This window comes from Prionailurus viverrinus, chromosome E2 (assembly GCF_022837055.1).
Source record: "Prionailurus viverrinus isolate Anna chromosome E2, UM_Priviv_1.0, whole genome shotgun sequence".
Taxonomy (NCBI): domain Eukaryota; kingdom Metazoa; phylum Chordata; class Mammalia; order Carnivora; family Felidae; genus Prionailurus; species Prionailurus viverrinus.
The window spans coordinates 56,524,467-56,550,087 of NC_062575.1; the positions used below are offsets into that span (position 1 = coordinate 56,524,467).

A 25,621-nucleotide genomic window follows, 5' to 3' on the forward strand; every position below is an offset into this window, starting at 1 on the left:
TTGGGCTCAAATGTAGGCCTTTAGGTCCATAAGTCTCTTTTGTACAGATTCAACCAGCAGGTGAAACACATTCACAGGATGAACCTTCTCAGCTCCCTGCAATTTTTTTTTTCTTGGATGATTTGTATTTAAAAAGTTAAAAGAGATGGGGGCACCTGGTGACTCAGTTAGTTGAGCGTTTCACTCTTGATTTTGGCTCAGGTCATGATCTCACGGTTCCTGGGATAGAGCCCTGTGTCATTTCATTTATTTTTTTAATATTTAAAAAATGAATCAATAAAAAAGTAAACAATAAATCACTGGTATTTCACAAATGACCACATTGGTGTTTGCAGTTCCAAGATGAAGAAACAGAATGTTTCTAGATCCCCGGGTATCCTCTTGTGCTCTCTCTCTCAGTCACTGTCCCCATGGGTATAGTTTTCTTAGCTATATTTGTAGGATTGTGATGTTTGGGAATAGGTTCATAACTCTCCAACATTTGAAAGATAAGACCACTTCTGCCCATTTTGTACTTGATATAAATGGAGTCATCCTGCCTGAAATGGGTAATGATGACTTCTTTCTCACTCCATATGACGTTTGAAAATTCATCCGTCTTGTATCATATCACTGTTGGCATTTTGGCTTTGCCAGATCAGACTCCATCGGGTGAATATGAAAAGATTCATTGACTGCTGGTGCTGTTAATGGGAAGTGGGTATTCCTGAGTTTGGGCTATTATGAGTAATGAGTAATGCTTGCTTATACACTTTGTAACCAGTCTTGGGGATACCTGACAGATTTGTGTTGAGCATATTCGTGGGAGTATATATGTTGGAGCATAGTAGCATATCCACACCGCTAAAATACATACTACCACACATTTCCAGATGTTAGTACCAGTTTCACCTCCTGCCAGCAGAGTTTGAGATTGTTGGTGACCCACATCTCTGCCAAGACTTGTTATCCTCAGTTTAGATTTCTGGGTAGTGTTTGATGGCACCAGTTAGTAGTGTCATATTTGAAATTTTTCTGACTACTACATTGAACATTTTTACACATGTATTGTCTGTTGAGTAAACCCCTTTTTGAAGTTTCAGTTGGAATGGTTTGTCCACTGTTTGTTGTGTAGTCTTCAGGAATTCTTTGTGCTGGTTACAAATGGAGTGTGTGGGGCATTTTGATGAGAACCACCTCTTAATATAAAATCATTTTACAGTATGATTAATATGTTCATTGCTGTTTAAGAAGTATTTTCTTATGGGGTGCCTATGTGGCTCAGTCGGTTAAGTGTCCGATTTCAGCTCAGGTCATGATCTCACAGTCCGTGAGTTTGAGCCCCGCATCGGGCTCTGTGCTGACAGCTCACAGCCTGGAGCCTGCTTCGGATTCTGTGTCTCCCTCTCTTTCTGCCCCTCCCCTGCTCTCTCTCTCAAATAAACATTAAAAACTTTTTTAGAAAAGTAATATTTTCTTATTATAAGGTATTAGAAATTGTTGTTTTTTTTTTGCTGGAAGAATACATTATATCTTTGAAATTCAGATCAGCAAACTAGTCAAAGTTAATTCATTTTAGGAAGTGGTAGTGATTAAGCTTTCCTTTCCCCAGTATGGCTGGCACATTTCAGGTTCTTCTGACAATGTTGCCTTGTGCTTTCTTTCCCTTTGCTCTCACCTGCCCTGGCTTCTCCAGGATAACAGCACTTCATCCTTACTGCTTGACTTTTCAGTTAAATAGACTGCAAATCTCTCCATCTCTTCCCATCGCAGGAAGTCATGGCAGTCAAACAGGAGCACTCAATTCATGTTATTCATCATGTGAAAAGGCTTCAGGGAGCCTTTGCCCAGAGAAATGATTGTTGTCATGATAGAAAGGAAAACATGTTTTTTTTTTAATGTAATTTATTGTCAAATTGGTTTCCATACAACAGCCAGTGCTCATCCCAACAGGTACCCTCCTCAATGCCCATCACCCACTTTCCCCTCTCCCCCACCCCCTCATCAGCCCTCAGTTTGTTCTCAGTATTTAAGAGTCCTTTATGGTTTGCCTCCTTCCCTCTCTGTAACTTTTTTACCCCCCTTCCCCTCCCTGCTGGTCTTCTGTTAAGTTTCTCAGGATCCACATATGAGTGAAAACATATGGTACCTGTCTTTCTCTGCCTGACTTATTTCACTTAGCATAACACTCTCCAGTTCCATCCACATTGCTGCAAGTGGCCAGATTTCATTCTTTCTCATTGCCAAGTAGTGTGTTATTCATCATGTGAAACGTCTTCAGTGAGCCTTTGCCCAAAGAAATGATTGTTGTCATAAGGGAAAACATGTTGTATGACAGATTAGCTTCAGGGCATTTGACAGTAGGAATAATCTTGTCACAGACGACAGTTGGAATTGTGGGCAATTTCGTTCTTCTTTATCACTACGTGTCTGTTTACCACACTGAACACAGGCTGAGGTTCACCCGTTTGATTCTCATGCACTTGACTGTAGCAAGCTCCTTGGTCATTCTCTCTGAAGGAGTCCCCCAGACATTGGCAGCTTTGGGATTGAAATCTTTTTTTCACTACATTTGCATGCAAACTTTTTTTGTACGTTCAGAGAGTGGGCAGGGGGTTGTCCATTAGCAGCGTCTGCCTCTCGAGTGTCTTCCAGACCATCACGATCAGCCCGATGAACTCCTATTGGAAGGATCTTAAAGTCAAAGCCCCAAAATATGTTGGCTTCTCCATTTTCCTCTGCTGGAATCATTACGCATTTATAAATGTAATCAAGTGCATAGGATAAGAATTCAGCACCACCTGAAGGGAGAGATGATTCTAGGATTTGGAAAATCAGGATAATTGAGGACAGATGTAGAACTAGGAGCTCCCATTCCAGAGGGAAGAGTTCAGCTGCTTCATTCAAACAAAAAGGCAAAACGGAACACAAAATAATGCATTGGTGCCATGGAAATGGCAAGCTCGTTTAGGATTTAAACCTTAAGAAAGTGTCAGACAGGGGCGCCTAAATGGCTCAGTTGGTTAGCCATATGAATTTGGTTCAGGTCGTGATCTCGAGGTTCCTGGGTTCGAGCCCCACATCAGGCTCCGTGCTGACAGCTCAGACCCAGGAGCCTGCTTCAGGTTCTGTGTCTCCCTCTCTCTCTGCCCCTCCACTGCTCATACGCTCGCTCTCTCTCTCTCTCTCTCTCTCTTTCTCTCTCTTTCTTTCTCTCTCTTTCTTTCTCTCTCTCTCTCTCTCTCTGTCAAATAAACATTGAAAAAAATGTTAAAAAGAAAGGGCCAGGCATATAGATCAATGACTTCACCCCCAAGAAAGCAATGACTGGAATTTCCTTTGCAAAAAGCAGAGTCAGCCTCTTAACAAAGTCCAGATCCACTTAAAGCTAGATCTTTCTTGGTGAACAGTAGAGACACAGAAACTCAGGAGATCCAGACACTCCTTGGCACAGTCCTAGGGAAGGAATGAGCACACAGGTGACCTGGAAACATCGGAGGAAGTCAGCTCAGCAGTGGCTTCAGGACAAGGGAGAGACCATGGACCAACTCGTTAGTGAGCAGAAGCCTCCTTCTTAGCTCAAGGAAGGGACAGTGATGAGTGCTAATCCAGCATCTAAAAAGACTCCCCAGAAATTTCCCCTCTCTCTAGGATCTCTCTCTGTGTCTGTCAACCCAGGGCTTCACTGGGGACCTAGAATTGCACATCCAGTCTGGAAATAGAGTTGCAGGAAAGACAGGAAGAAATGAAGCTGTTCTTAGAAAGAAAGAAGGTCCCACAGTACTTGCTTTCTTTTCTCAGAAATTCTCTATTTGATTGTGTTTTGATTAGACTCTGTAGGTCTGCATTTGAACTCTGTTCATAACAGGGCCTGTTGTATTTACTGTATTTACTATATTCTTCGGGCTCTGATATTCGTGACCTTCTTGAGGAGGGAAAGAGTGCCTTTTCCATGAGTAACCAATTCATGAAAATAGAGAAGGGCTTTACATGGCCCATCTTTTCATGTAAACTAATCAGTAGAGAGTCCACTTCCCCAACGGTCTTGTTAACAAGCTCTAGCGCACCAAACCTGGAATTTCCACAGCCCTAAATCGGTCCGCCACCAAGTACCAGATAATTAGGGACAGCCCCTATGCCCCAGGGCAAAGTAGCCAGTACTGAGCTGTACAACATGTCCTGCTGTCCCTTTCCCCCAAAAAACCATGATAAGGGCTCTGGCTAGGCTTTCCCCTCTCTCCTGCTTCTGACTCTTGACCAGAACATGATGCTTTTCCCATGTGCCTGTGTGGGATGCTGTCATCCCCCTCTCAGGAAATGTATGCAGTAAAAAGTCTTCTTTCAGTTGACATAAGCCTCTCTGTGTCGCCAGTTAGTGTCCTTTGTAAATAAAAACCCAGGCACTAAGCACTCTCTACGAGATAGATAATAGGCACCTGGATTAAATGTGGTAAAAGTACAAGAACAGGACTGTATAGGAAGGCGACAGGAATACCCATTTGGGTGGAGTCCAGGAACATTAGGATCTGAGTGCATCGGGAATTAGGGTATGAGGTCAGAAGTTGCATGAACATAACATGAAGGCTCACACGTCTGCAGTGTTTACGTTGACAAGTGTTTTCACAGCCAGAATCTGTGGTGAGATCGCAAGACCCCTGTGAGGAATGCAGACAATGAGCCATCTCACAGAAGGACTCTGCCAATGAAGTACTTTGACATTTATTCCAGGTAACAAAATGGAACATTTGGGGTGGCTTAAACAGCAGGTATTTTTTCCACAGGTGTGGAGGCATGAAGTCCAAGATCAAGGTGTCAGTCTGCAGGTGTAGTTTTTTGTGACATGTCCTCGGCTTCCAGATGGTCACCTTCCCACTCTGTCCTCCCATACTGTGCCCTCTGTGCAGGTAGAGATCTGAACTCTGTGTGTGTCTCCACATTTCCTCCTATAATGACACAACTCAGAGTGGATCAGGGCTCGTCCTACTGGCCTTAGTTTAACTCCCATCACTTCCTTCAAGGATCTTCCTTCTGAGCTCCTGGGATTTAGGACTTCAGCCTATCAATTCGAGGAGATACAGGTCAGTCTATAACACTCAGCCCTCTGGACTGCCCAAATTCATGTCCTCACTGGCACAATGCACTCACCCCTCCACCCCATTCCAGTAGCCCCAGAATATTAACTCATTTGGTAAACAAGTCCAAGTCCCAAACTCCTCTAAGCATCATCTAACTCAAGTGTGATTAAGACATGAGATATGAGGGGCACCTGAGTGGCTCAAGGAGTTAAGCATCTGACTCTTGGTTTCGGCTCAGGTCATAATCTCACGGTCTGTGTGTTTGAGCCCCTCATCGGGCTCAACACTGGCAGTGTGGAGCCTGCTTGGGATTCTCTCTGTCTCATTCTCTCTCTCAAAATAGATAAATAAACTTCAAAAAAAAAAAAGACTTGAGATATGATTTATCCTGTGAAAAACCTACTTCTCCAGCGATAAGCCTGTGAATGCAGACACATTGTCTGCTTCCAGAAATCAATGGTGGGATGGGGAGAGCGTAGACATTCCCATTCCAAAAAGAGAAACTGGAAAGAAGAAATGTCACCTGTCCCCAGTAAGTAAAAAATCTAGGAGGGAAAATTCCCTTAGATTTCAAAGCCCAAGGGTGATGTTCTTTGTCTGGAAGTGTCCTCTGGGCCTAGCAGGATGGTGTCCCTGCCGTGCAGCCCCCCTAGAATGCCATTGTCCAGGGGGAGTCCTGTAAGATGAATGATCCTTAATACTCCGCCCCTCCCCTCCCCCCGTATCTCCTGCTGTGTAAGGTGTTCCCTTCCCAGGCATCCAGGTGTCCCTCCTCCTCTACCTCGGAAGGTTCCATGTCATTACCTGTACTTCCGCTTTCTTGCGGCCATCCCATAGTTTACTCAGATGTTTTTCCTGGAAGAACCAGGCACAAGAGGGCCGGTATCCTATACAAATTGGACCAGAAATGCATTTGACTCACAAGTGCAGAGGGTGAGATCCATGTTTGTCACCGTTGGAGAGACAGGTGACAGATGAGCAAGGGCAGGAAGTTAGAATGATCCATGAGGAATGGGTTGGAGTTGGAGACGCCAGAATGAAGTCATTTGACTCTGTATGGACACCAATCGCCCCCCACACACGTTTCTACCTATGTGCACACGAGCGGTTCAGCACACACACGTATGTTTTCTTGGTGTTTGAGCTGAGAGGGTGTGAACACGGTGACACCCAGGAGCAGTGAGCATACCTAGTGTCCATGCCTTGGTCCATGACACGGTTCCCCCATGGCAGCAGCCAGGGGCTGCCTGGAGAGACGGTGCAGCCTGGACTAGGACGGGACGTGTATGAAATCAGCCTGCAGAACTGCGGTGCCGTAAGTCAGGACATGCTAAACAACTCGGTTTCTAAAAATGGGCTATGTCAGAGGGACACGGGAGTCACCCGAAAGAGCTCCTCATGGTCAAGCTGGAACACCTTGATTTTATTTTATTTAAAAAAAAAATTTTAGCATTTATTTATTTTTTAGTGACCAAGAGACAGAGCATGAGCATGGGAGGGGCAGAGAGAGAGGGAGACACAGAATCTGAAGCAGGCTCCAGGCTCTGAGCTTGTCGGCACAGAGCCCCGACATGGGGCTTGAACTCCCAAGCCAAGAGATCATGACCTGAGCCGAAGTCGGACACTTAACCAACTGAGCCACCCAGGCGCCCCAGAACACCTTGAATTTAAACAAGAGCAGAAGAGGCGGTATTGGTTGTAACTCAGTATCAAACAGATGTGCAGGAATCGAAACTGATAAGAGGAAATCACTGAATAAATTTTTTTTAATGTTTATTCATTTTTGAGAGACAGAGACAGAGCAAGAGTGGGTGAGGGGCAGCGAGAAGGAGACAGAATCCGAAGCAGGCTCCAGGCTCCGAGTTGTCAGCACAGAGCCTGACGTGGGGTCGAACCCACAACCCGAGATCATGACCTCAGCCAAAGTCAGATGGTCAACCGACTGAGCCACCCAGGCGACCCCTTTTTTTAAAACAAAATTTTTTAACGTTTATTCATTTTTGGGAAATCACTGAATAAATAATAAATTGAGAAAAAGGAACTTTTCAGAAGAATTCCACATAATTTATGTAAGAAACGTTGTCCTCAAGGAGGCAGAGCACAAGATCCCTTTCGTTAATGTCAGCCACACACAATGACTTCCTTGAGACGGGTACAATATGAAAGGGGACACGTAAGTTTCACGAAGGGTCCTCATACACACAACCTCATCCGGGAGACGTAGGCCGATGTGAACAATGATAAGTCATGTTGCTGGGCTGTAGCCTTGATATGATGTCCTGAGAATGGCACTTTATACCCTGAGCTCTCTTCTCCAAAATATAGAAGCCCAAGATAATCATGAGGAAAGTACCATATTAATCCTGAGGTCCATTCTACAAGATACCTGACTAGTACTCAAGTCTGTCAAGATGATCAACAAGGAGGAGAATCTGGGAAAATGGCCCAGCAAAGAGGAGTCAGAGGAGACACGATTACAGAATGAGATGTGGTGTCTGGGTGGGTTCTTGAAACAGAAAAAGGACATTAGGTAAAGAATATGTAAATCTGAGTAAATCAAGTTGGAGTATCAAGCAAGACATTCAGGATTTCTAAGGGTTACTTCTGAGGAGAGCTCACTTACAAGCTAATCACTACTTTTAAAAAAAATCACACCTTGTAGTTGTGTTGTAGTGGCCCCACATTCGTACACCGTGTGGCTTCCAGGTGGAGGCCTCCTCCCTTTGCCAGAGGCTGCAATGACAAACTCATCACTCACAGTGATGTGTGCTGTCCCCAATACTCCAGGAGTCCAGGAAGGGCTGGGCTTCCTTTTACGTGCTGGGAAGCCAAAGAAACAAGGATTTCTCCATCACTGCTGGATGGAGGGACTGAGCCCTGTGACCCTGCCCTGTGGTGCCGGTGACCTATCACTGGGAGACCGGACTCTGAGTTGGGTGGGTTATGTCAGCCACCCCTACTGGCACAGAGGTGACAGCACGTGAGACAGGGCCTCTGTCTGATTGAGACTGAGGCCTCTAACTTATCAACAGAGAACACATCAGGTATGTGATGAAATTTTATATTTGGTGGTCATGTCTCCTCCGGCTCTTCTTTCTGTGACCATTTATCAGAGTCCTCATTTTTGACAATCATCATAAAGGCAAACCATGAAGTATATGTTACCTGGTATGAATATTGCTGTGCCAAGTTGTTTTGTTTTCAATTCCATAAAATTTATTTTTCAGAGTTGTACCTCAATTCTTATTTTTGACTTTATTCTTACACCCTACTTCAATCCTGTAGGTCTTGACAAAACATGTAAAAACATGTATACATTTGACCCCCTTTATTTGGAAGTGCACACTTAGTATTTGTTAGGTGTCAACCTAGAAATTTCAGCATGATTCGAAAAACTAATCACAGATAAGAGTGACATGTAAATGTCAATACATTTAAACTCCTTCTTGACCATGTAAAGGCATTATGCATAAATCTCACAATAGCTCATGATTTTATTGGTGATGTGTATTTTAAATTTTTACAGATACAGTAATACAGGACACAGGTCAACAACACGATGCACACCGATCACATTTCTGTACACAGCACAGACATCAATGCACAGATACCATCAGACCCCCAGAAACCCCCGTCTGCTGCAGGCTGCACCTCTCTTGTCAGAGAGAGAAAATCTCATAAAAATTTTTTAGGACTGTGAGGGGGGTGAGTGAATGGGCAACTGTATGTGGTAGAAGTACATACAGTCTACATGTTTTTCTGAAGACAAGGAGATCTTATATTCCTTCTCCAGGCAAACCAGAGCCTGGGTACCTTGGAGTTGTGGCTCATGAGCAGAAACGGACTGACAGATGGGAAACACTCAGACACAGCTGCAGCGACACTTACGAATATCAAGCTGGGATTATCATAAACACTCAAAACAACTTGAAAAATGGAGGAGAGGGTGTAACAATAGACAAAGGTGCTCACCAGGAGAAGGATGGTTTTGGTGGCTCTGGACTCCGGGGAGGATGCAGAAGAAGCATTGGTTCTTCGAATATGTTGGACCTGCTGCTTGTGCCTGTACAGGATGAAAACCATGGAGCTGCTGGCCCAGAGCATGAGCCCCAGACATAACACATCGGGGAATGATAACAACAGTCCATACAGTGAGTCGCTAGTTTTGTCATGACGAACTGAAGAACAGTATCCAAAATCCTTTTTGTTTGTGATGTTCTTATCACTCAATGTGCTCGTTAAGTACATAGGGAAAATGATATTCACCAGCATTTGCAGGACCCAACACAGGAAAATAGAGGGGGAAAGGTATTTGGGCGCTTTAACTTTAAGCTCTGCCCACCTGGAGTTCCCAGGGCTGATGGTGACGGCCTGGTAGACGCTCAAGATGCAGATGCTACCAATGGACACTCCCCTCCCCACTCTGTGAAGAAGGGAAAGAAGTTTGCATCCAATGTCACTGAGGAAATGTTTCCGCCCAAATGCTGCCACGGTCTGGGGGACTCCTTTGCAGAATAGGGCTAAGAAGTTGGCTACAATCAGGTGCTTATGAATGAAATCTGTGGACTTCCACCTGTACTCAGTGAAGGAAAGGATGATATAATGACAAAGAAGTGAGAAATTGCCCAGGAGTCCAACGGTAGTCTGTGTTAAGAAGATCAGGCCGATGGCCAGATCCCATTTGGCCATTCTTTCTGGTCCCAGTCACTGACAGTTGCCTTCGGGGCTAGAATTTCCTGCATGGGAATATGAGGTGTGGGCCACATATATCACGTCAGCTGAAATCCACTATGTTCTGCTTTCCAATCCTTGCCACTTGGAAACACCTACTTACAGTTTTCTTTTCATAGTTGCTTTCCGAGGGCTGAATGTAGAACTTTTCAAGAGCCCTTATAATGTAAAATCACTCCCGTGAAGGTCACTCCTGTGAAGGCACTCACGTGAGAACTTCTTCATGGTCCACACATCTATGAGGTCGGCATTACTGTGGCTGTAATTAAAAGATGAACAGAACAGACACACAGGATAAGGATCTGTTCAAATCTGCTCCTTCAGGTTGCGTGGGGACTGGGAACCGGTTGGGCTGGAAACCGTGATAGTGCACTGAGCCCCCACGGTCTGCTAGACGGCTAGTTAGCTGTGTCCATCCAGGAATCAGATCCATGGTTACTTCTGATTTGACACCTTGTGGTTAACTTCAGAGTAGGGGGTATTGTATAATTTTCATCACAACAAGTTTCCATTAATTTGTAAAGCTTTATTCCACAGGATAATATCAATTATGGGTAAGCCTTAAATACCTTAGTGAACGTGCATGCGCTCTGGCAATAGCATACTGCAGGAACCTGCAGTTATATGTAGTAGATGCAAGAAGGCAACAGAAAGACTCATGTGCTTTTATGTGAGGAACACAAGTGTAATGGCATTACACTGGAATTGCTGAATTATCACAACAATCCCATAAACTTTGGCACATGAAACACGGATGCATGATAAAATGGTGTAAGGCAGGCTCTAAGTTATCCTTAATTTCGAGTGATACATTATATACTTATTAGTGAGTACTTACGTGAATTAAGGAAAACTATTAGCAATGAACTAAGATTTGTGAAATATTAAACGCATCACTGTAAAATGACCTCTGTAAGGCATGTATCTTACACACTTTAGGATTCAAAATACTCGGTTTTTGTATTGATGGTAGAGTAATTTTTAAACACCTGGAAAGAACATGCTATGAACCTGAAAGCTGCTGTCTGAAAATCACCGTTTTTATGTCAACAGTCCCTTACCTGTTCATTTCCTAACTTTCAGAATGAGTATAGTTTCACTGTAATCAACAGATGATGATGTCTTCCATGGAGACTCAGTTACTGTCCCCATGATTGTGTGCTACATCCAAGGTTACAGGAACACTTTCAATTCAAGACATTACCATTTGGATACACGTTCTGCACAGGATCAGAAGATTCCTGTAAATTCTTCATACATTTCACTACAACCATGGAGCTGTGAGAGTTGCACATCTAGTAACCCTGAAAATTTAGCCTATGATTCCTATAGTGTTAGAACAGGAGATTGATTTTACAATTCATTTCTTAAGGACTTAAAAATCAGTGTATATTCTTACTTGCACTGAACACCAGCAATCACATTGAGCAAAGTTTAACTTCACTGAATTAAGAGCCATCAGGGACAGGTGAAGGTCTAGGACCCCACATCCTCTTAACTAGCTTAGCTCAAACCTCAGAAATATTGCACATTCCTGCATGGCTTTCACAGTGAATTAGGTAATCCACAGAATAGCACCCTTTTCTGATAGGATCACTCACCCAGACTCTTGATACAGACACTGCCTCTTAGACTGAAATGGATCCTCACCAACTCCTTCCTGCTGCCTGAGGGGCTCCATGGGAAGGGCACAGCAGCCAGTGGGAGGGGCCAGCCAGACCCTGAGATATAGGTTTGTGATTCTGTGAGGTCACCTGTCTCACCACTGCAATTATTTCATTTACAGCTGCACTGGGAATACAGGTTTGGGAGCTGAAGATGTTCCTGAAACTTTTCTCTCGTGTTAATTATGATGAACAATTACGACTTTCTGGTTAGAACCTTGTAGGAGACTATTTGTGGGAGGCTTGTTTTTTTCCCCCCTCGATCCCTGTAGGTAGACGTGTCTCCTGTTAAGCACAGCAGGAAATAGTGTGTTCTGATACGTGAGGGATTAGTGGGGAAGGATGTGTATCTCCCTGGGTTCTTCACGTCCCAGAGAGGTTCCTCTACCCAGACACTAGTACTTTCCTAATCCTCAGGCCACTGAAAGGAACCATCAGGTAAGGTTATTAGTAGAGAAACAGAATGAGACAAAATACTTGGGAAGAATATGCAGAGATACAAGCAAAAGGAAGAACATGATGTAAATAACTCACCATAGGATTCATTTCACACAAAGTTAATATGACATGTTTGAATGATTCAGTGCCACTTAATTTGAAGATTGTGTAGGAAAATTGGTTTTACCATTATTGACCCCATTGATAAGAATTAAAGACTGGACAATACCCAGAGAGGAAAGAGAGAAGATTCTAAGAGTCTCTTCTCACAGACTAAAGCAGTAGGATCAGATGGCTTAACCAGAAGTCTCTCCCAACCTATAAATGTTGGATGAGCCCATCCTCAGTTACTTAATTCAAGAGGATCAGAGAGCTCCAACAGTTCTGTACGCTTCCCTCCCCCACCCCCCCCTTGAATTTTCAGTAATGAGCACTTACTGCTTTGGTAAGAAGAAACACAAAGTAGGAGTTGAAACAGATCCTGTGGTTTTCCCTGCAGACAATTCCACTGTTGAAGTTCATTGTGCAATTACTAGCCATTTTCAAGTCAGAGCCGTAATGATGGGCAACTCAGACTGCACACAAACGTTAATGGTTTACACACTTACATACATCCACAAACACACGTGTGTATACACCCAACCTCACATATACTCACATACTATTAGACCCATACGTGGTCATCGTGTACTCACAACTGTAATTGAAATTCACAAGTATTCAGGCACATCCTAAACACTTAGAAACTCACCCCCATTGACATATGTATTCACCACACCTTCACACTAACTCACAGTTCACAATCAGTTTAAGAAAATCAACATAGGCTTTCACCGTGGGTGTGTGTGTCTTGATGAAATGTTCAAATGCAGAAAAAGAGGAGTACCTCCAGACTTCTGGGCTGTCTGGAGGCCTTTATTATCATTTGTAATGCTTTCAAGCCCTAAACTACCCATACGGAGAATATATACAATATACAGTCTTAAAAATTGCTTTGAGCATCACCACTCTAAGTCGGATGTGTGGTGAGGATGTTGGGGTGTGGGGGGGAGTGGCAGTGCATGGGTGTGTGACAGAGCAGGTGAGAGAGAGGGCATAGGAAAGAAGAACATAGAGACAACATGGTGCAGAGGTCCTGGGGGGAGGGAAGAAAATAGCGCAGGAGAAGAAACAAGGTAGAGGGATAAAAGACAAACGTGTGCTCAATGCCACAGGGGAGTTGCCACGTTTGCTGGTACGTGGAGACATCGTGTGCTGGGAAGTGATCGGTAAGAGGCATACTGGGATCTTGGGAAAAAGAGGTGCAGAGTTTCATGGGGTGGGAGGGGATAATCGAAACGGACACTTCGTAGGGAAGATGTTAATGGTCGGTGTGGGCACGAGACACACAAGACAGTGTCTTGGAGTGGTGAAAATAATGGTGGGAGGATGAAGGGAAAAAGTGTGGGGCGGGTGTGCTTTGGAGGAGGGCAGCGTGGCCCAAGGCAATAGAGAATGTCTGAAGAGGAGAGGAACCCTGGAGGAGACCTTGAACAAGGCAAAAGAGGCAGAGGGCATTCAGGGGGCCAGTGAGGGTAGTGGGCAGTGAGGGAATCCAGGAGAAAGGGTCAGAGGAGATCGGGATGGAGTAATGCATGTGGGTGTGGATTGGATTCCTGCAGGAGTGGAGGCTGGGGCACCGCAAGGTGTGGGTGTAGAGGACCCAGGAAATGGGTGAGATACTGGTATTGGGAGTGGAATTTCGGCAAGACAAAGAAAGGGCGGGACCTCACCGGTCCTGGGGCTGATAGAAGGCAAGGAGGGTGGCACTGGAGTCCCTGGAATAGCGGTCACCTAGAGACAGATGTCAAAAAGGTGACGGGAAGGAGGTTGGAGTGGGATGCAGAAGTCTCCTAGGGCTGAGTCCAGGTGAGGGATGTGTGGAGGTTTAGCAGGTGACTGGGCCTCCAAGGGTGGGGGCATGAGGACCCTGGTGGGAGAGGAGCATACGGTGGGGAAGAGGAGCCAGGGAACTGGGAGGGTGCGAGTGGCACAAGGCAGGTTGGAGGTCACTGCTTGACACCCATTCATTAGTTCTCGATTTACGGGCAAATATCAAGTGTCATGGATAGTTAGTTCCTAATTTCAGCTCAGGAGGCAGAACTCTTGCTCAATTAAAACGTGCCCCCACATCATGAACTAGAGCATACAGTACAGGAGGGCAGGTGCAGTGTTGGGTAGCAAATCTCAGCCATTCCTTGGGAAATCAGGTGCAGGATGTGACTGGTCGGTCAGGCTGGAGAGGCTTTTACTGGTATCCAGAGTTGCAAGTGTGGGAAAGAGCTGTCTCATCCCAAACTCTGCATCTCTGTTGAAGAACTGTTATGGGTCAAGGACATTTTATGCCCCAACATTGATCTGATGAAGATTCTTTTATGTATTGTGATATTTCTAAGACCTAACCCTTTGTTTTAACAATATGAGCTTTAAGAACACTTAACCTTTTTTAGGATACCTGAAAATTGGAGAGAAATTCAGCCATGTTTTTTCATTCTAAGAAACCATATGAAAAGGGAACCAGAGGTGAGAGAGTTGTGAATGTAATGATAATTCTAATTTTTTTTTTTTTTTACAAAATTTCCACTGATTTCATAATAATTACAGGCAGATGTCCAATTGGAGGGTGACTCTTGGCTTTGTTATGATACCAAGTAAGATGGATTTGGAGGATTAAGGTTACTAATGAAATTACCTTTAAGCAGTATGTTATCCTAGATGATCTGCTGGATCCAGAGTAATTCCAAGATCCTTAAAGAGAGAGAGAATCCAGAGATACTAGCTACAAGAGGAAATCAGAGATTTGAAGCATAAAGACTGTTGCTGTCTTTGAGCCTAAGTGTAGGTGGGCACATGTGAAAACCACAAGATGGCAATTAATTGTGCTAACGACCTAAAAGATGATAGAAGTGGAATAATACGTAGGATCTGGAGAAGGAAGTCCAAGCTGATTGACACCTTGATTTAGAAGGTGACATTGTAATCAGAGTACCCAGCCAAGACCCAAATGGTTTTCATTTAAGAACTGTTATGAAAATAAATTTGTGCCTTGTTTTTTTTTTTAATTTTTTTTCAATGTTTATTTATTTTGGGACAGAGAGAGACAGAGCATGAACGGGGGAGGGGCAGAGAGAGAGGGAGACACAGAATCGGAAGCAGGCTCCAGGCTCCGAGCCATCAGCCCAGAGCCTGACTCAGGGCTCGAACTCACGGACTGCGAGATCGTGACCTGGCTGAAGTCGGACGCTTAACCGACTGCGCCACCCAGGCGCCCCTGTGCCTTGTTTTTAAATATCTGCTAAGTATTTATAGCAGTGCAAGTGACTAAATGTGTATTCTTCCAACTCCCACCCCCACCCTTAATCCCATGGTGAAACCGAATCCCCAATATTTGGAGAAGGGGCCTTGTGGTGATGAGGGTGAGCTCTCCTGAATGAGAACATTGACCTTGTAAAAATGACCCCAGAGCTTTCATTGATTGAACCCTTCCACCAAGAGAGTACACAGTGATAGGATGGCTATATACGAGCAGGAAGTGGGCACAGGATATGATAGTTGTTAACACTTCCCAGGTGATCGTCAGGGGAAGCCAACAATGACAACCACTTTGCCAAACACTGCCTCTCAAAGTATTGTGTGTATGTGAATCTCCTGCATTTCTGTTGAAACAGAGTCTACAGGAGAACCCTACTCTAAGAGATTGAGATACAGCTGCGGTCCGGCCGATGAATTAGCATTTTCAACACAGTCTCTGAGGGTGCTGCTGCTGCTTCTCTCCCCAGGACTCTTTCCACAGCATCCCCCCCCACCCAATCCCCCTTTCGGTAGCACTAGAGAGAGCAAGCAGAGCACACCTGACCCTCTTACTCGCCTACGTCCCATCTCAACACAGATGCTGTGGGTTCCTCACATGTAGCAACTGAAGAGGAAGGAATAGAACCCGCACAGGTGATTCCCGTGGGGACGGAGGGGCTGCTAGAGGGAAAGTCTGAGGACCCTCCAGGGAAGCCTGAGCGCGCAGTTGCACGTGGCAGGTCCTAGGAGGGAGTTGGCCTTCTTGGGAGGCCTATGCGCAGGCGCGAGCTCGGGGATGGGCGTGTGGGCGTGGCTACAGCCTCGTTGCCCCTGTGAGCATGTCCGGCAGGGTCAGGGGACCGTTGAGCTCTCGCAGACGCCCTTGGCCCTTCCAGGTGAGGAACTGGCTTAGAGCTGCGGCTTCTCCTCCTGGAAGGTTAGTTGTCAGGGAGTGTGGGCTGGCGGTGGCCTGGGGGTGCTTGCGGGCCCCAGGGAGGCACGGGACCGCGTGCTGAGGGCAGCTCGGCTCTGGGCTCACGGCTGCCCGGAGCCTGCCCGCGACAGGCGGGTGTCAGGGTCGCGTGAGAGGGACAGATTCGCACTAGAGTCTGGTGGCGCTTTTAACCGTGTGTCTTCGGTGACGGGTCCCAGTACCCGGTGCTGCCCTCGAGGGCGTCTTGGTTGGAATGGAGGAAGGATTTGGGTTCCCGGGTGGGGGTGGGGTTGAGGGGAGTTGCGATGTTCGCCCTTTGGTGCGCACGCACGAGGTCCTGGGCTGCAAGGGAGTGGAATGAGCGAGTTCCAGGACCCACCTGGAGAGGAGAGAGCGCGAGTTAGTGCCACGATGGGTTTTGTGCTCCCATTTGTGGCTGCAGGTAGAGCGGAACATGAGCCCTGGTCAGTGAGCTTGGGTGGTCGAGGGGTCCAGATGTTGGGGGATCAGGTGTGGACTGGAGGTCCTGAGCGTGACGGGGGCAGGATGGGCCGGAGACTTGGGCATAATGCGAGGTGGGTGAGGGGGCGCGTGTAGCAGGACCAGCACTGTTGGGAGGCCTCCTCAGCTGCGGTCTGGTTGTGTGCGGGGCTGAGCCAGCCCGGTGTCCAGGCGCCGGCGCAAGTGTGGGCAGAGCACCGAGCACGCCGCTTCTAGCACTCGTGATCCACGTGGCAGGTGCAAGCGCTCGGGCCCAGACGCTGCCGGAGGAGAGCCGAGCTGCCAGCCATGTGCAGAGGCCGGACCTCCAGGGCCTCCACGCGGCCACCTCGCGTGACTCGTGTGTTCACCTGGACCCGCGTGCTTCTGGAGGAGTGGCGCGATGTCCCGGCCTAAGTCTTGCAAATTGCACTCCACGTTGCCCGCCGATTCTTCTCACGGTCGGATTTGTCTCAGAGATTCTCGCAGCGCACACGTGAAGGTAGTTTCATCCCAGATTTGTTTGAAAACGAACAAGTGGAAGTATTTTAAACGGGCAACGATAGATGTTTGAATTATGTGTGTAAGGGACGGAAGCCTTTGGAACTGTTACCTTAAATGTATATTCGATGACATACAAAGATATCTTTAACCCATATAAATAAAAGCGGTTATAACACAGCCTTTAGAGAGTATCACCTTATTGTCACCTTTTGAGTGCAATATATGTATCCTAAGCTGTTATATATTCACAACAAACGGTTAAGCGTTGATTTCACTGGGCTATAGGACCACAGGTGGTTTTTTCCTCACATAGTGATAGTTTCTCGTGTTAATAAAGTGTATCGGTTAAGATCAAGTTTAAAAGTATAATTATTTTTGTTCTCAGATGCTTTTAATTACATTCTACCTCTTTCAAATGTTACATATGGTAATGTGTTCATTCTCTACAAAGCATTGTAGTTAAATCATCCCTCTAAGAATAAGGTAGGTTGAATATTTAGATTGTCAGAATAGCACAATTTAATGGTCCTTTTCCAAAAGTTTTCATTAAGTGATTTATAGAGACGTTTAGCATTATACAACATTGATTCTTGACTAGGGACAATTTGGCCCCCTCCTCCTCTGTCTGTGATCATTTGGCCATATTCAGTGATCTTTATTTCTTGGCACGAGTGAGGCATAGATTGCTTTGCCACATAGGGAGTACAATTAGAGATACTGGTAAACATCCTACTCTGCGCAGGCCAGCTCCACCACAGAGAAGTATCTGGGTCAAAGGTCAGTAGTGCCAGGGTTGAGAAACAACGGTCCAAAAGTCTGATGATGCTTCTTCTATAAACTTCTCATTCTCGGGGGGGAGGAAGGTAGAAGCGTGGAATTTGTGGAAGAAAGGATGAAACCTGTGAGGTTGAATTGCAGCTGGAAATTCCAGTGTGAAATTGTTTTGTTTTTAATATAATTTGTCAAGTTGACTAACAGACAATGTTATACAGTGTGCTCTTGGTTTTAGGGTAGATTCCCATGGTTCATCGCTTACATACAACACCCAGTGCTCATCCCAACAAATGCCCTGCTCAATGCCCATCACCCATTTTCCCCTCTCCCCTACCCCCCATCCACCCTCAGTTTGTTCTCTGTATTTAAGAGTCTCTTATGGTTTCCCTCCCTCTCCATTTGAAACTGTTTTTTCCCCTTCCCTTCTCCCATGGTCTTCTGTTAAGTTTCTCAAATTTCATATATGAGTGAAAACATATGATATATGTCTTTCTCTGATTGACTTATTTCACTTAGCATAATACTCTCCAGTTCCATCCACATTGCTGCAAATGGCAGGGTTTCGTTCTTTCTCATTGCCAAGTAGTATTCCATTGTATATATAAACCACATCTCTTTATCCATTCATCAGTTGATGGACGTTTAGGCTCTTTCCATAATTTGGATCTTGTTGAAAGCACTGCTATAAACATTGGGATACATGTGCCCTTACGAATCAGCATTCCTGTATCCTTTGGATAAATTCCTAGTAGTGCTATTGCTGGCTTGTAGGGTAGTTCTAGTTTTAATTTTTTTTTGACGAACCTCCACACTGTTTTCCAGAGTGGCTGCACCAGTTTGCATTCCCACCAGCAGTGCAAGAGGGTTCCCATTTCTCCACATCCTCTCCAGTATCTATAGTCTCCTGATTTGTTCATTTTAGCCACTCTGACTGGCGTGAGGTGGTATCTCAGTGTGGTTTTGATTTGTATTTCCCTGATGATGAGTGATGTTGACCATCTTTTCATGTGTCTGTTGGCCATCTGGATGCCTTCTTTGGAAAAGTGTCATCTATTCATGTCTCCTGCCCATTTCTTCACAGGCTTTTTAGTTTTTTGGGTGTTGAATTTGGTACATTCTTTATAGATTTTGGATACTAACCCTTTATCCGATATGTCATTTGCAAATATCTTTTCCCATTCTGTTGGTTACCTTCTGGTTTTGTTGATTATTTCCTCTGCAGTGCAGAAGCTTTTTATCTTGATGAGGTCCCAATAGTTCATTTTTGCTTTTAATTTCCTTGCCTTTGGAGATGTGTTGAGCAAGAAATTGCTGCAGCTGAGGTCAAAGAGGTTGTTGCCTGTTTTCTCCTCTAAGGTTTTTGATGGTTTCCTGTCTCACATTTAGGTCTTTTATCCATTTTGAGTTTATTTTTGTATATGGTGTAAGAAAGTGGTCTAGTTTCATTCTTCTGCATGTTGCTGTCCAGTTCTCCCAGCACTATTTGCTAAACAGACTGTCTTTTTTCCATTGGATCCTCTTTCCTGCTTTGTCAAAAATTAGTTGGCTGTACATTTGTGGGTCCAATTCTGGGTTCTCTGTTTTATTCCATTGGTCTATGTGTCTGTTTTTGTGCCAATACCATACTGTCTTGATTACAGCTTTGTAATCGAGGTTAAAGTCTGGGATTGTGGTGCCTCCTGCTTTGGTTTTCTTTTTCAACATTACTTTGGCTCTTCGAGTCTTTTTTGGATCCATACAAATTTTAGGATTGTTTGTTGTATCTTTGTGAAGAATGGCGGTGCAATTTTTATTGGGATTGCATTGAATGTGTAGATTGCTTTGGATAGTATTAACCTTTTAACAATACTTATTCTTGCAATCCATGAGCATGGAATGTTTTTCCATTTCTTTGTGTCTTCTTCAAATAACTTTGTAAGTTTTCTATAGTTTTCAGCATACAGATCTTTTACATCTTTGGCTAGTTTTATTCCTATGTATTTTATGGTTCTTGGTGCAATTATAAATGGGATCTATTTCTTGATTTTCTGTTGCTTCATTATTGGTGTATAGAAATGCAACCATTTTCTCTGCATTGATTTTGTACCCTGCAACTTTGTTGAATTCATGTGTCAGTTCTAGCAGCTTTATGGTTAGAGTCTTTCAGGTTTTCTATGTAGAGTATCATGTCATGCAAAAAGTGAAAGTTTGACTTCTTCTTTGCCAATTTTGGTGCCTTTTGTTTTATTTTGTTGTCTGACTGCTGAGGCTGGGACTTCCAATACTATGTTAAACAACAGTGGTGAGAGTGGACATCCCTCTCATGTTCCTGATCTCATGGGGAAGGTTGTCAGTTTTTCCCCATTGACGATGATATTAGCTTTGGGCTTTTCATATGCGGTTTTTATGATGTTTAGGTAAGTTCCTTCTATTCCTACTTTCTTGAGGGCTTTTATTAAGAAAGGATGCTGTATTTTGTCAAATGCTTTTTCTGCATCGATTGACAGGATCATATGGTTCTTATCCTTTCTTTCATTAATGCAGTGTATCACATTGATTTGCAAATATTGAGCCCCCCCTGCAGCCCAGGAATGAATCCCCCTTGATCATGGTGAATAATTCTTTTTATATGCTTTTGATTTTGATTTGCTAGTATCTTGTTGAGAATTTTTGCATCCGTCTTCATCAAGGATATTGGCCTGTAATTCCCCTTTTTTGTGGGGTCTCTGTCTGGTTTGGAAATCAAAGTAATGCTGGCTTAGTATAATGAGTCTGGAAGCTTTCCTTCTGTTTTTATTTTTTGGAACAGTTTGAGAAGAATAAGAACTCTGCTTTAAATTTCTGGTAGAATTTCCCTGGGAAGCCATCTGGCCCAGGACTCTTATTTGATGGGAGATTTTTGATAACCGATTCAGTTTCTTCACTGGTTATGGGTCTGTTCAAATTTTCTGTTTCTTCCCGTTTGATTTTGGTAGTGTGTGGGTATCTAGGAATTTATCCATTTCTTCCAGGTTGTCCAATTTGTTGGCATGTAATTTTTTATAGTATTCCTTGATGATTGCTTGTATTTCTGAGGGGTTGGTTGTGATAAGTCCAATGTCATTCATGGTTTTATCTATTTCGGTCCTCTCTCTTTTCTTTTTGAGAAGTCTGGCTAGGGGTCTATCAAGTTTGTTTTTTCAAAAAGCCTGCTCTTAGTTTCATTGATCTGTTCTACTGTTGTTTTGGGTTCTATATTGTTTATTTCTGCTCTAATCTTTATTATTTCTCTTCTGCTGGCCTTGGGGTTTCTTTGCTATTCTGCTTCTAGTTCCTTTAGGTGTGTTGTAAAATTTTGTATTTGGGATTTTTCTTGTTTCTTGAGATAGGCCTGGATTGCAGTGTATTTTCCTCCCAGGACTGCCTTTGCTGCATCCCAAAGGGTTTGGACTATTGTGTTCATTTTCATTTGTTTCTGTATATTTTTTCATTTTTTCTTTAATTGCCTGGTTGACTCATTCATTCTTCAGTAGAATGTTCTTTAACCTCCATGCATTTAGAGGTTTTCCAAACTTTTTCCTGTGGTTGATTTCAAGTGTCATAGCATTGTGATCTGAAAATGCATGGTATGACCTCAATTCTTTTATATTTATTGAGGGCTGTTTTATGATCCAGTATGTGATTTGTCTTGGAAAATGTTCCATGTGCACTCGAGAAGAATGTGTATTCTGCTGCTTTTGGATGAACAGTTCTGAATATATCTGTCAAGTCCATCTGGTCCAGTGTATCATTCAGGGCCATTGTTTCCTTGTTGATTTTCTGCCTAGATGATCTGTCCATTGCCGCAAGTGGAGTATTAAAATCACCTGCAATTACTGTATTCTTATCAATAAGATTGCTTATGTTTGTGATTGTTTTATATATTTGGGTACTGCCAAATTAGGTGCATAAACATTTATAATTGTTAGCTCTTCTTGATTGATAGGCCCCATAATTATGATATGATGCCCTTCTTCATCTATTGTTACAGCCTTTAGTTTAAAATCTAAGTAAGTATTGATACTGATACTGATACTGATGCAAGTATGACTATTCCAGCTTCCTTTTGACTTCCAGTAGAATGATAGATGGTTCTCTATCCCCTCATTTTCAATCTGAAGGTGTCCTCAGTTCTAAAATGGATCTCTTGTAGACAGCAAATAGATGGATCTTTGTTTTTTTTTTATTGATTCTGATACCCTGTGTCTTTTGATTGGAGCATTTAGTCCATTTACATTCAGCATTCTTATTGAAAGATACCGATTTAGTGTCATTGTGTTATCTGTAGGTTTCATGCTTGTAGTGATGTCTCTGTTCTTTATGGTCTTTGCAGTGTTCCACTCACAGAGTCCCCCTTAGGGTCTCTTACAGGGCTGGTTTAGTGGTCATGAACTCCTTCAGTTTTTGTCTGGGAAGGCCTTTATCTCTCCTTTTATTCTGAATGACAGCCTTGCTGGATAAAGGATTCTTGACTGCATATTTTTTGTATTCAATACACTGAATATTTCCTGCCACTCCCTTCTGGTCTGCCAAGTTTCAGTAGATAGGTTTGCTACTACCCTTATGTGTCTACCCTTGTAGGTTAAGGCCCATTTGTCCCTAGCTCCTTTCAGAATTCTCGCCTTATCTTTGTATTTTGCCAGTTTCACTATGATATGTCATGGAGAAGATCAATTCCTATTATGTCTGAAGGGAGTTCTCTGTGCCTCCTGGACTTCAATGTTTGTTTCCTTCCCCAGATTGGAGAAGTTCTCAGCTATGATTTATTCCAGTAAACCTTCTGCTCCTTTCTGTCTCTCCTTCTTCTTCTGGAACTCCTATGGTTTAGATATTATTACATTTCATTGAATCACTTAGATCTCTAATTCTCTCCTCATGGTCTAGAATTTTGTTTTTAATCTCTTTTTCACAGTCTCATCTTTTTCTATAAGCTTATCTTCTATTTCACTTATTCTCCCCTCTGCCTCTTCCTTCCTTGCTGTCACCATATCTAGTTTATTTTTCACCTCATTTACACCATTTCTTAATTCATCGTGACTTTATTATTTTTTTTAATTTTTAAATATTTATTTTTGAGAGATAGAGACAGAGCATGAATGGGGGAGAGGCAGAGAGAGAGGGAGACTAGAATCTGAAACAGGCTCCAGGCTCTGAGCTGTCAGCACAGAGCCCAATGAGGGGCTCAAACTCAGGAACAGGGAGATCATGACCTAGGCCTAATTGGACACTTAACCAACTGAATCTCCCAGATGCCCCATCATGACGATTTTTTAGTTCCTTAATCTCTGCAGTAGTAGATTCTCTGCTGTATTTTATGCTTGTTTCAAGCCCAGCGATTAATCTTACGACTATTATTCTAAATTCTTGATCAGATATATTGTTTATATCTAGTTTTGAGCAGTTCTTCAGCTGTCATTTCTTCCTGGAATTTCTTTTGAGGAGAATTCTTCTGTTTCTTCATTTGGCTAGTTTTCTGTTCCTTATGTGCTTTAAAAGCTTGTTATGTGTCCTGCACCTGCAAGCACTACTATATTGAAGACAGGTCGTACACTGTCCAGGGCCTGGCCCTTCAGGAGGTGTTTTTTTTTGGAGAGTGTTTCTTGCTCCCTGTTGTTGTGACTGTGGTTGCCTTATCTCCCTACTTGTAGTGATGTTGTGGACCCTCCACCGGGTGTGCTTTGATTTGTTCATTGAAGTAACCCTGGGTAAAAAAATTTTTTGAAGGAAAAAAGGGGTGGTGGTGGTGGTAGAAGAGGCCTTATACCGTGCAGAGAGAGAAATGACAGGGATGGGGAAAAAGAAAAGAAAATTGACTGGGCAGAGAAATTATATGGCTTAATCCAGAGAGAGAGAGAGAGAGAAAAATAAAGGAGGTATAGAACAGGTGTAAAAAGAATGGATTAAATATGTCTGCTTAAACAAACCAACAACCAGAATAACCAGACTAGAGAAGGGAATAAATAAGAAGGAGAAAAGGAAGGAAACAAAAATGTATACGTATACATATATGTACGTATACATATACATATATATGTGCATGTGTACATATATATGTATACATATATATATTTATATGTGTGTGTGTGTATAATAAGAATTGCCCAAGAATTAAATCAGAAAATGCAAAACCGCTGGGTGCCTTGGAAACGGTGGCAGCACGAGTCTGGAGGAGGGCCTGTCTGGTTGGGCCCCGTCAATCCGGCTCCAGTAGATGCCCAGTTACCAGATGCGGAGGGGCGTGGCTTGGTGTGGGCGGGTCCTGCCTCCACTGTGGGTCCACTGTCCCTTCCGTGAGGCCCCTCCTTGTTGGTGAGGGGGAGAAAAATGGCGACACCCAGTGCCTCCTCCACAGACCGGGTGTCCCAAAGCAGCCTGTTCAGACCGTCCTTACTGTGAGGCAGCACGAATGAGGCGGTTTGTCCTGCTCCACCGACTCCCACTCCTGCCTGGCACTTGACTGGCATTCAAACCCCGTGTCTTAAGGGGTCCCGCTCCGTGTACCCCAGTTCTGGAGAATTGCCACTCTGCGCTGCAGATATATGGCCTCTGGCTGGTGGGCGCAGCCAGTCTTTGTCCTTTGAGCGGCTATATGCCTTCTTCCCACAACACTCTAGGGAAGGGATCGCTTTCTCCCACTGCAGACTGTGCCTCTGAACTAGTTAACCCATCGCGGGGGCTGGCTGCCCTCCTCCCCAGGTGTGTGATCCAGGCAGCAGGCCCCAGTCCGGAGGAAGCCCTGCAGTTAGAGATTAGATCCTTTTCTGGGGTTGTTTTGTTTTGTTTTGTTTTGTTTTGTTTTGATTCTCAGTCTGTGGTTTTTCTCTTGTCCAAATACAATCCTACCCTTTCACAGCCTCTCTTTCTCTTCCCTTTGTCTCTTCGCAGAAGGGGATCCTCCCCTTTGTGCCCATACCACCCGTTTTCTCTCTCCCAGTTCACAATCGTGCACCTATGGCTCGGCAGGTTGTCCCCATGGGCCCCTGGAGATGTCTCTGTCACTCTGCAGCTGGACTCTTGGAATTCAAAGTCCTCTGGTCTCAACACTGATGTGTTTGAGGGACGAAGGAACTTCAGGTTTCCCTACTTCTCCACTACTTTGGATTCTCTCCCAAGATTCTGTTTTTTTTAATATGTCTTTATTTAACGAAATTGGAGGACTCTTTGAAAAAGTGACTTAATACGAGCTAGGGAAGGGAGAGTATGAGGTGAGTGTTCAATGTGTTGTTGATTCAGAAACTAAAGAACTGCAGTATATGCTAGATTATGGGGGCAGGAGGAAATAGAAATTACAGCTGCCTGTAGTGCAAGTCGGGGTGCACATCCCTTGTGCAGTCACAATCTTCATGTAAGTTTTGATTCCCCAGATATGTAATTCCTAATGCCTAGTGTTGACCAGAAGTGTTACAGATAATAAACAACCAGTTAATGCATACTGTATATTCTATACATTGTATAGTATATTCTTATGATACAGTAAGCTAGGCAAAAGAAAATGGTATTAGAAAAATCCTAAGGAAAAATACATGTGCAATACTCTTGTGTAAAAATTCCACGCATAAGAGGACCCACACACTTCAGACAAGAGTTATTCAGGGGTCAGCTGTACCCCTTAATGGGTGCTAGGTTTCCCTGCAGGAGGAAGAAGTAGGTAGTGGCGATGGTTACACAACATTGCGAATGTGTGAAATTCTGCAAAGGGTGCCCTCTCAAATCAT

General features: G+C 44.0%; 1 protein-coding gene, 1 long non-coding RNA gene and 1 pseudogene across 2 annotated transcripts; 2 read left to right on the forward strand and 1 right to left on the reverse strand.

Annotated features, from left to right (window-relative positions):
• The first annotated feature begins 2,279 nt into the window (after positions 1-2,279).
• Positions 2,280-25,621, forward strand: part of LOC125152600 (vomeronasal type-1 receptor 4-like) — a 37,756-nt pseudogene continuing 14,414 nt past the window's right edge.
• Positions 8,802-9,857, reverse strand: LOC125153786 (vomeronasal type-1 receptor 4-like). The gene has a single exon (XM_047837306.1). It carries the CDS (start codon positions 9,741-9,743, stop codon positions 8,802-8,804), a length of 942 nt encoding a protein of 313 aa, XP_047693262.1. The 5' UTR covers positions 9,744-9,857.
• LOC125153805 (uncharacterized) lies at positions 16,090-17,490 on the forward strand. Its single transcript, XR_007147571.1, has 2 exons — positions 16,090-16,154; positions 16,890-17,490. It is a non-coding gene; the product is annotated as an uncharacterized LOC125153805 (long non-coding RNA).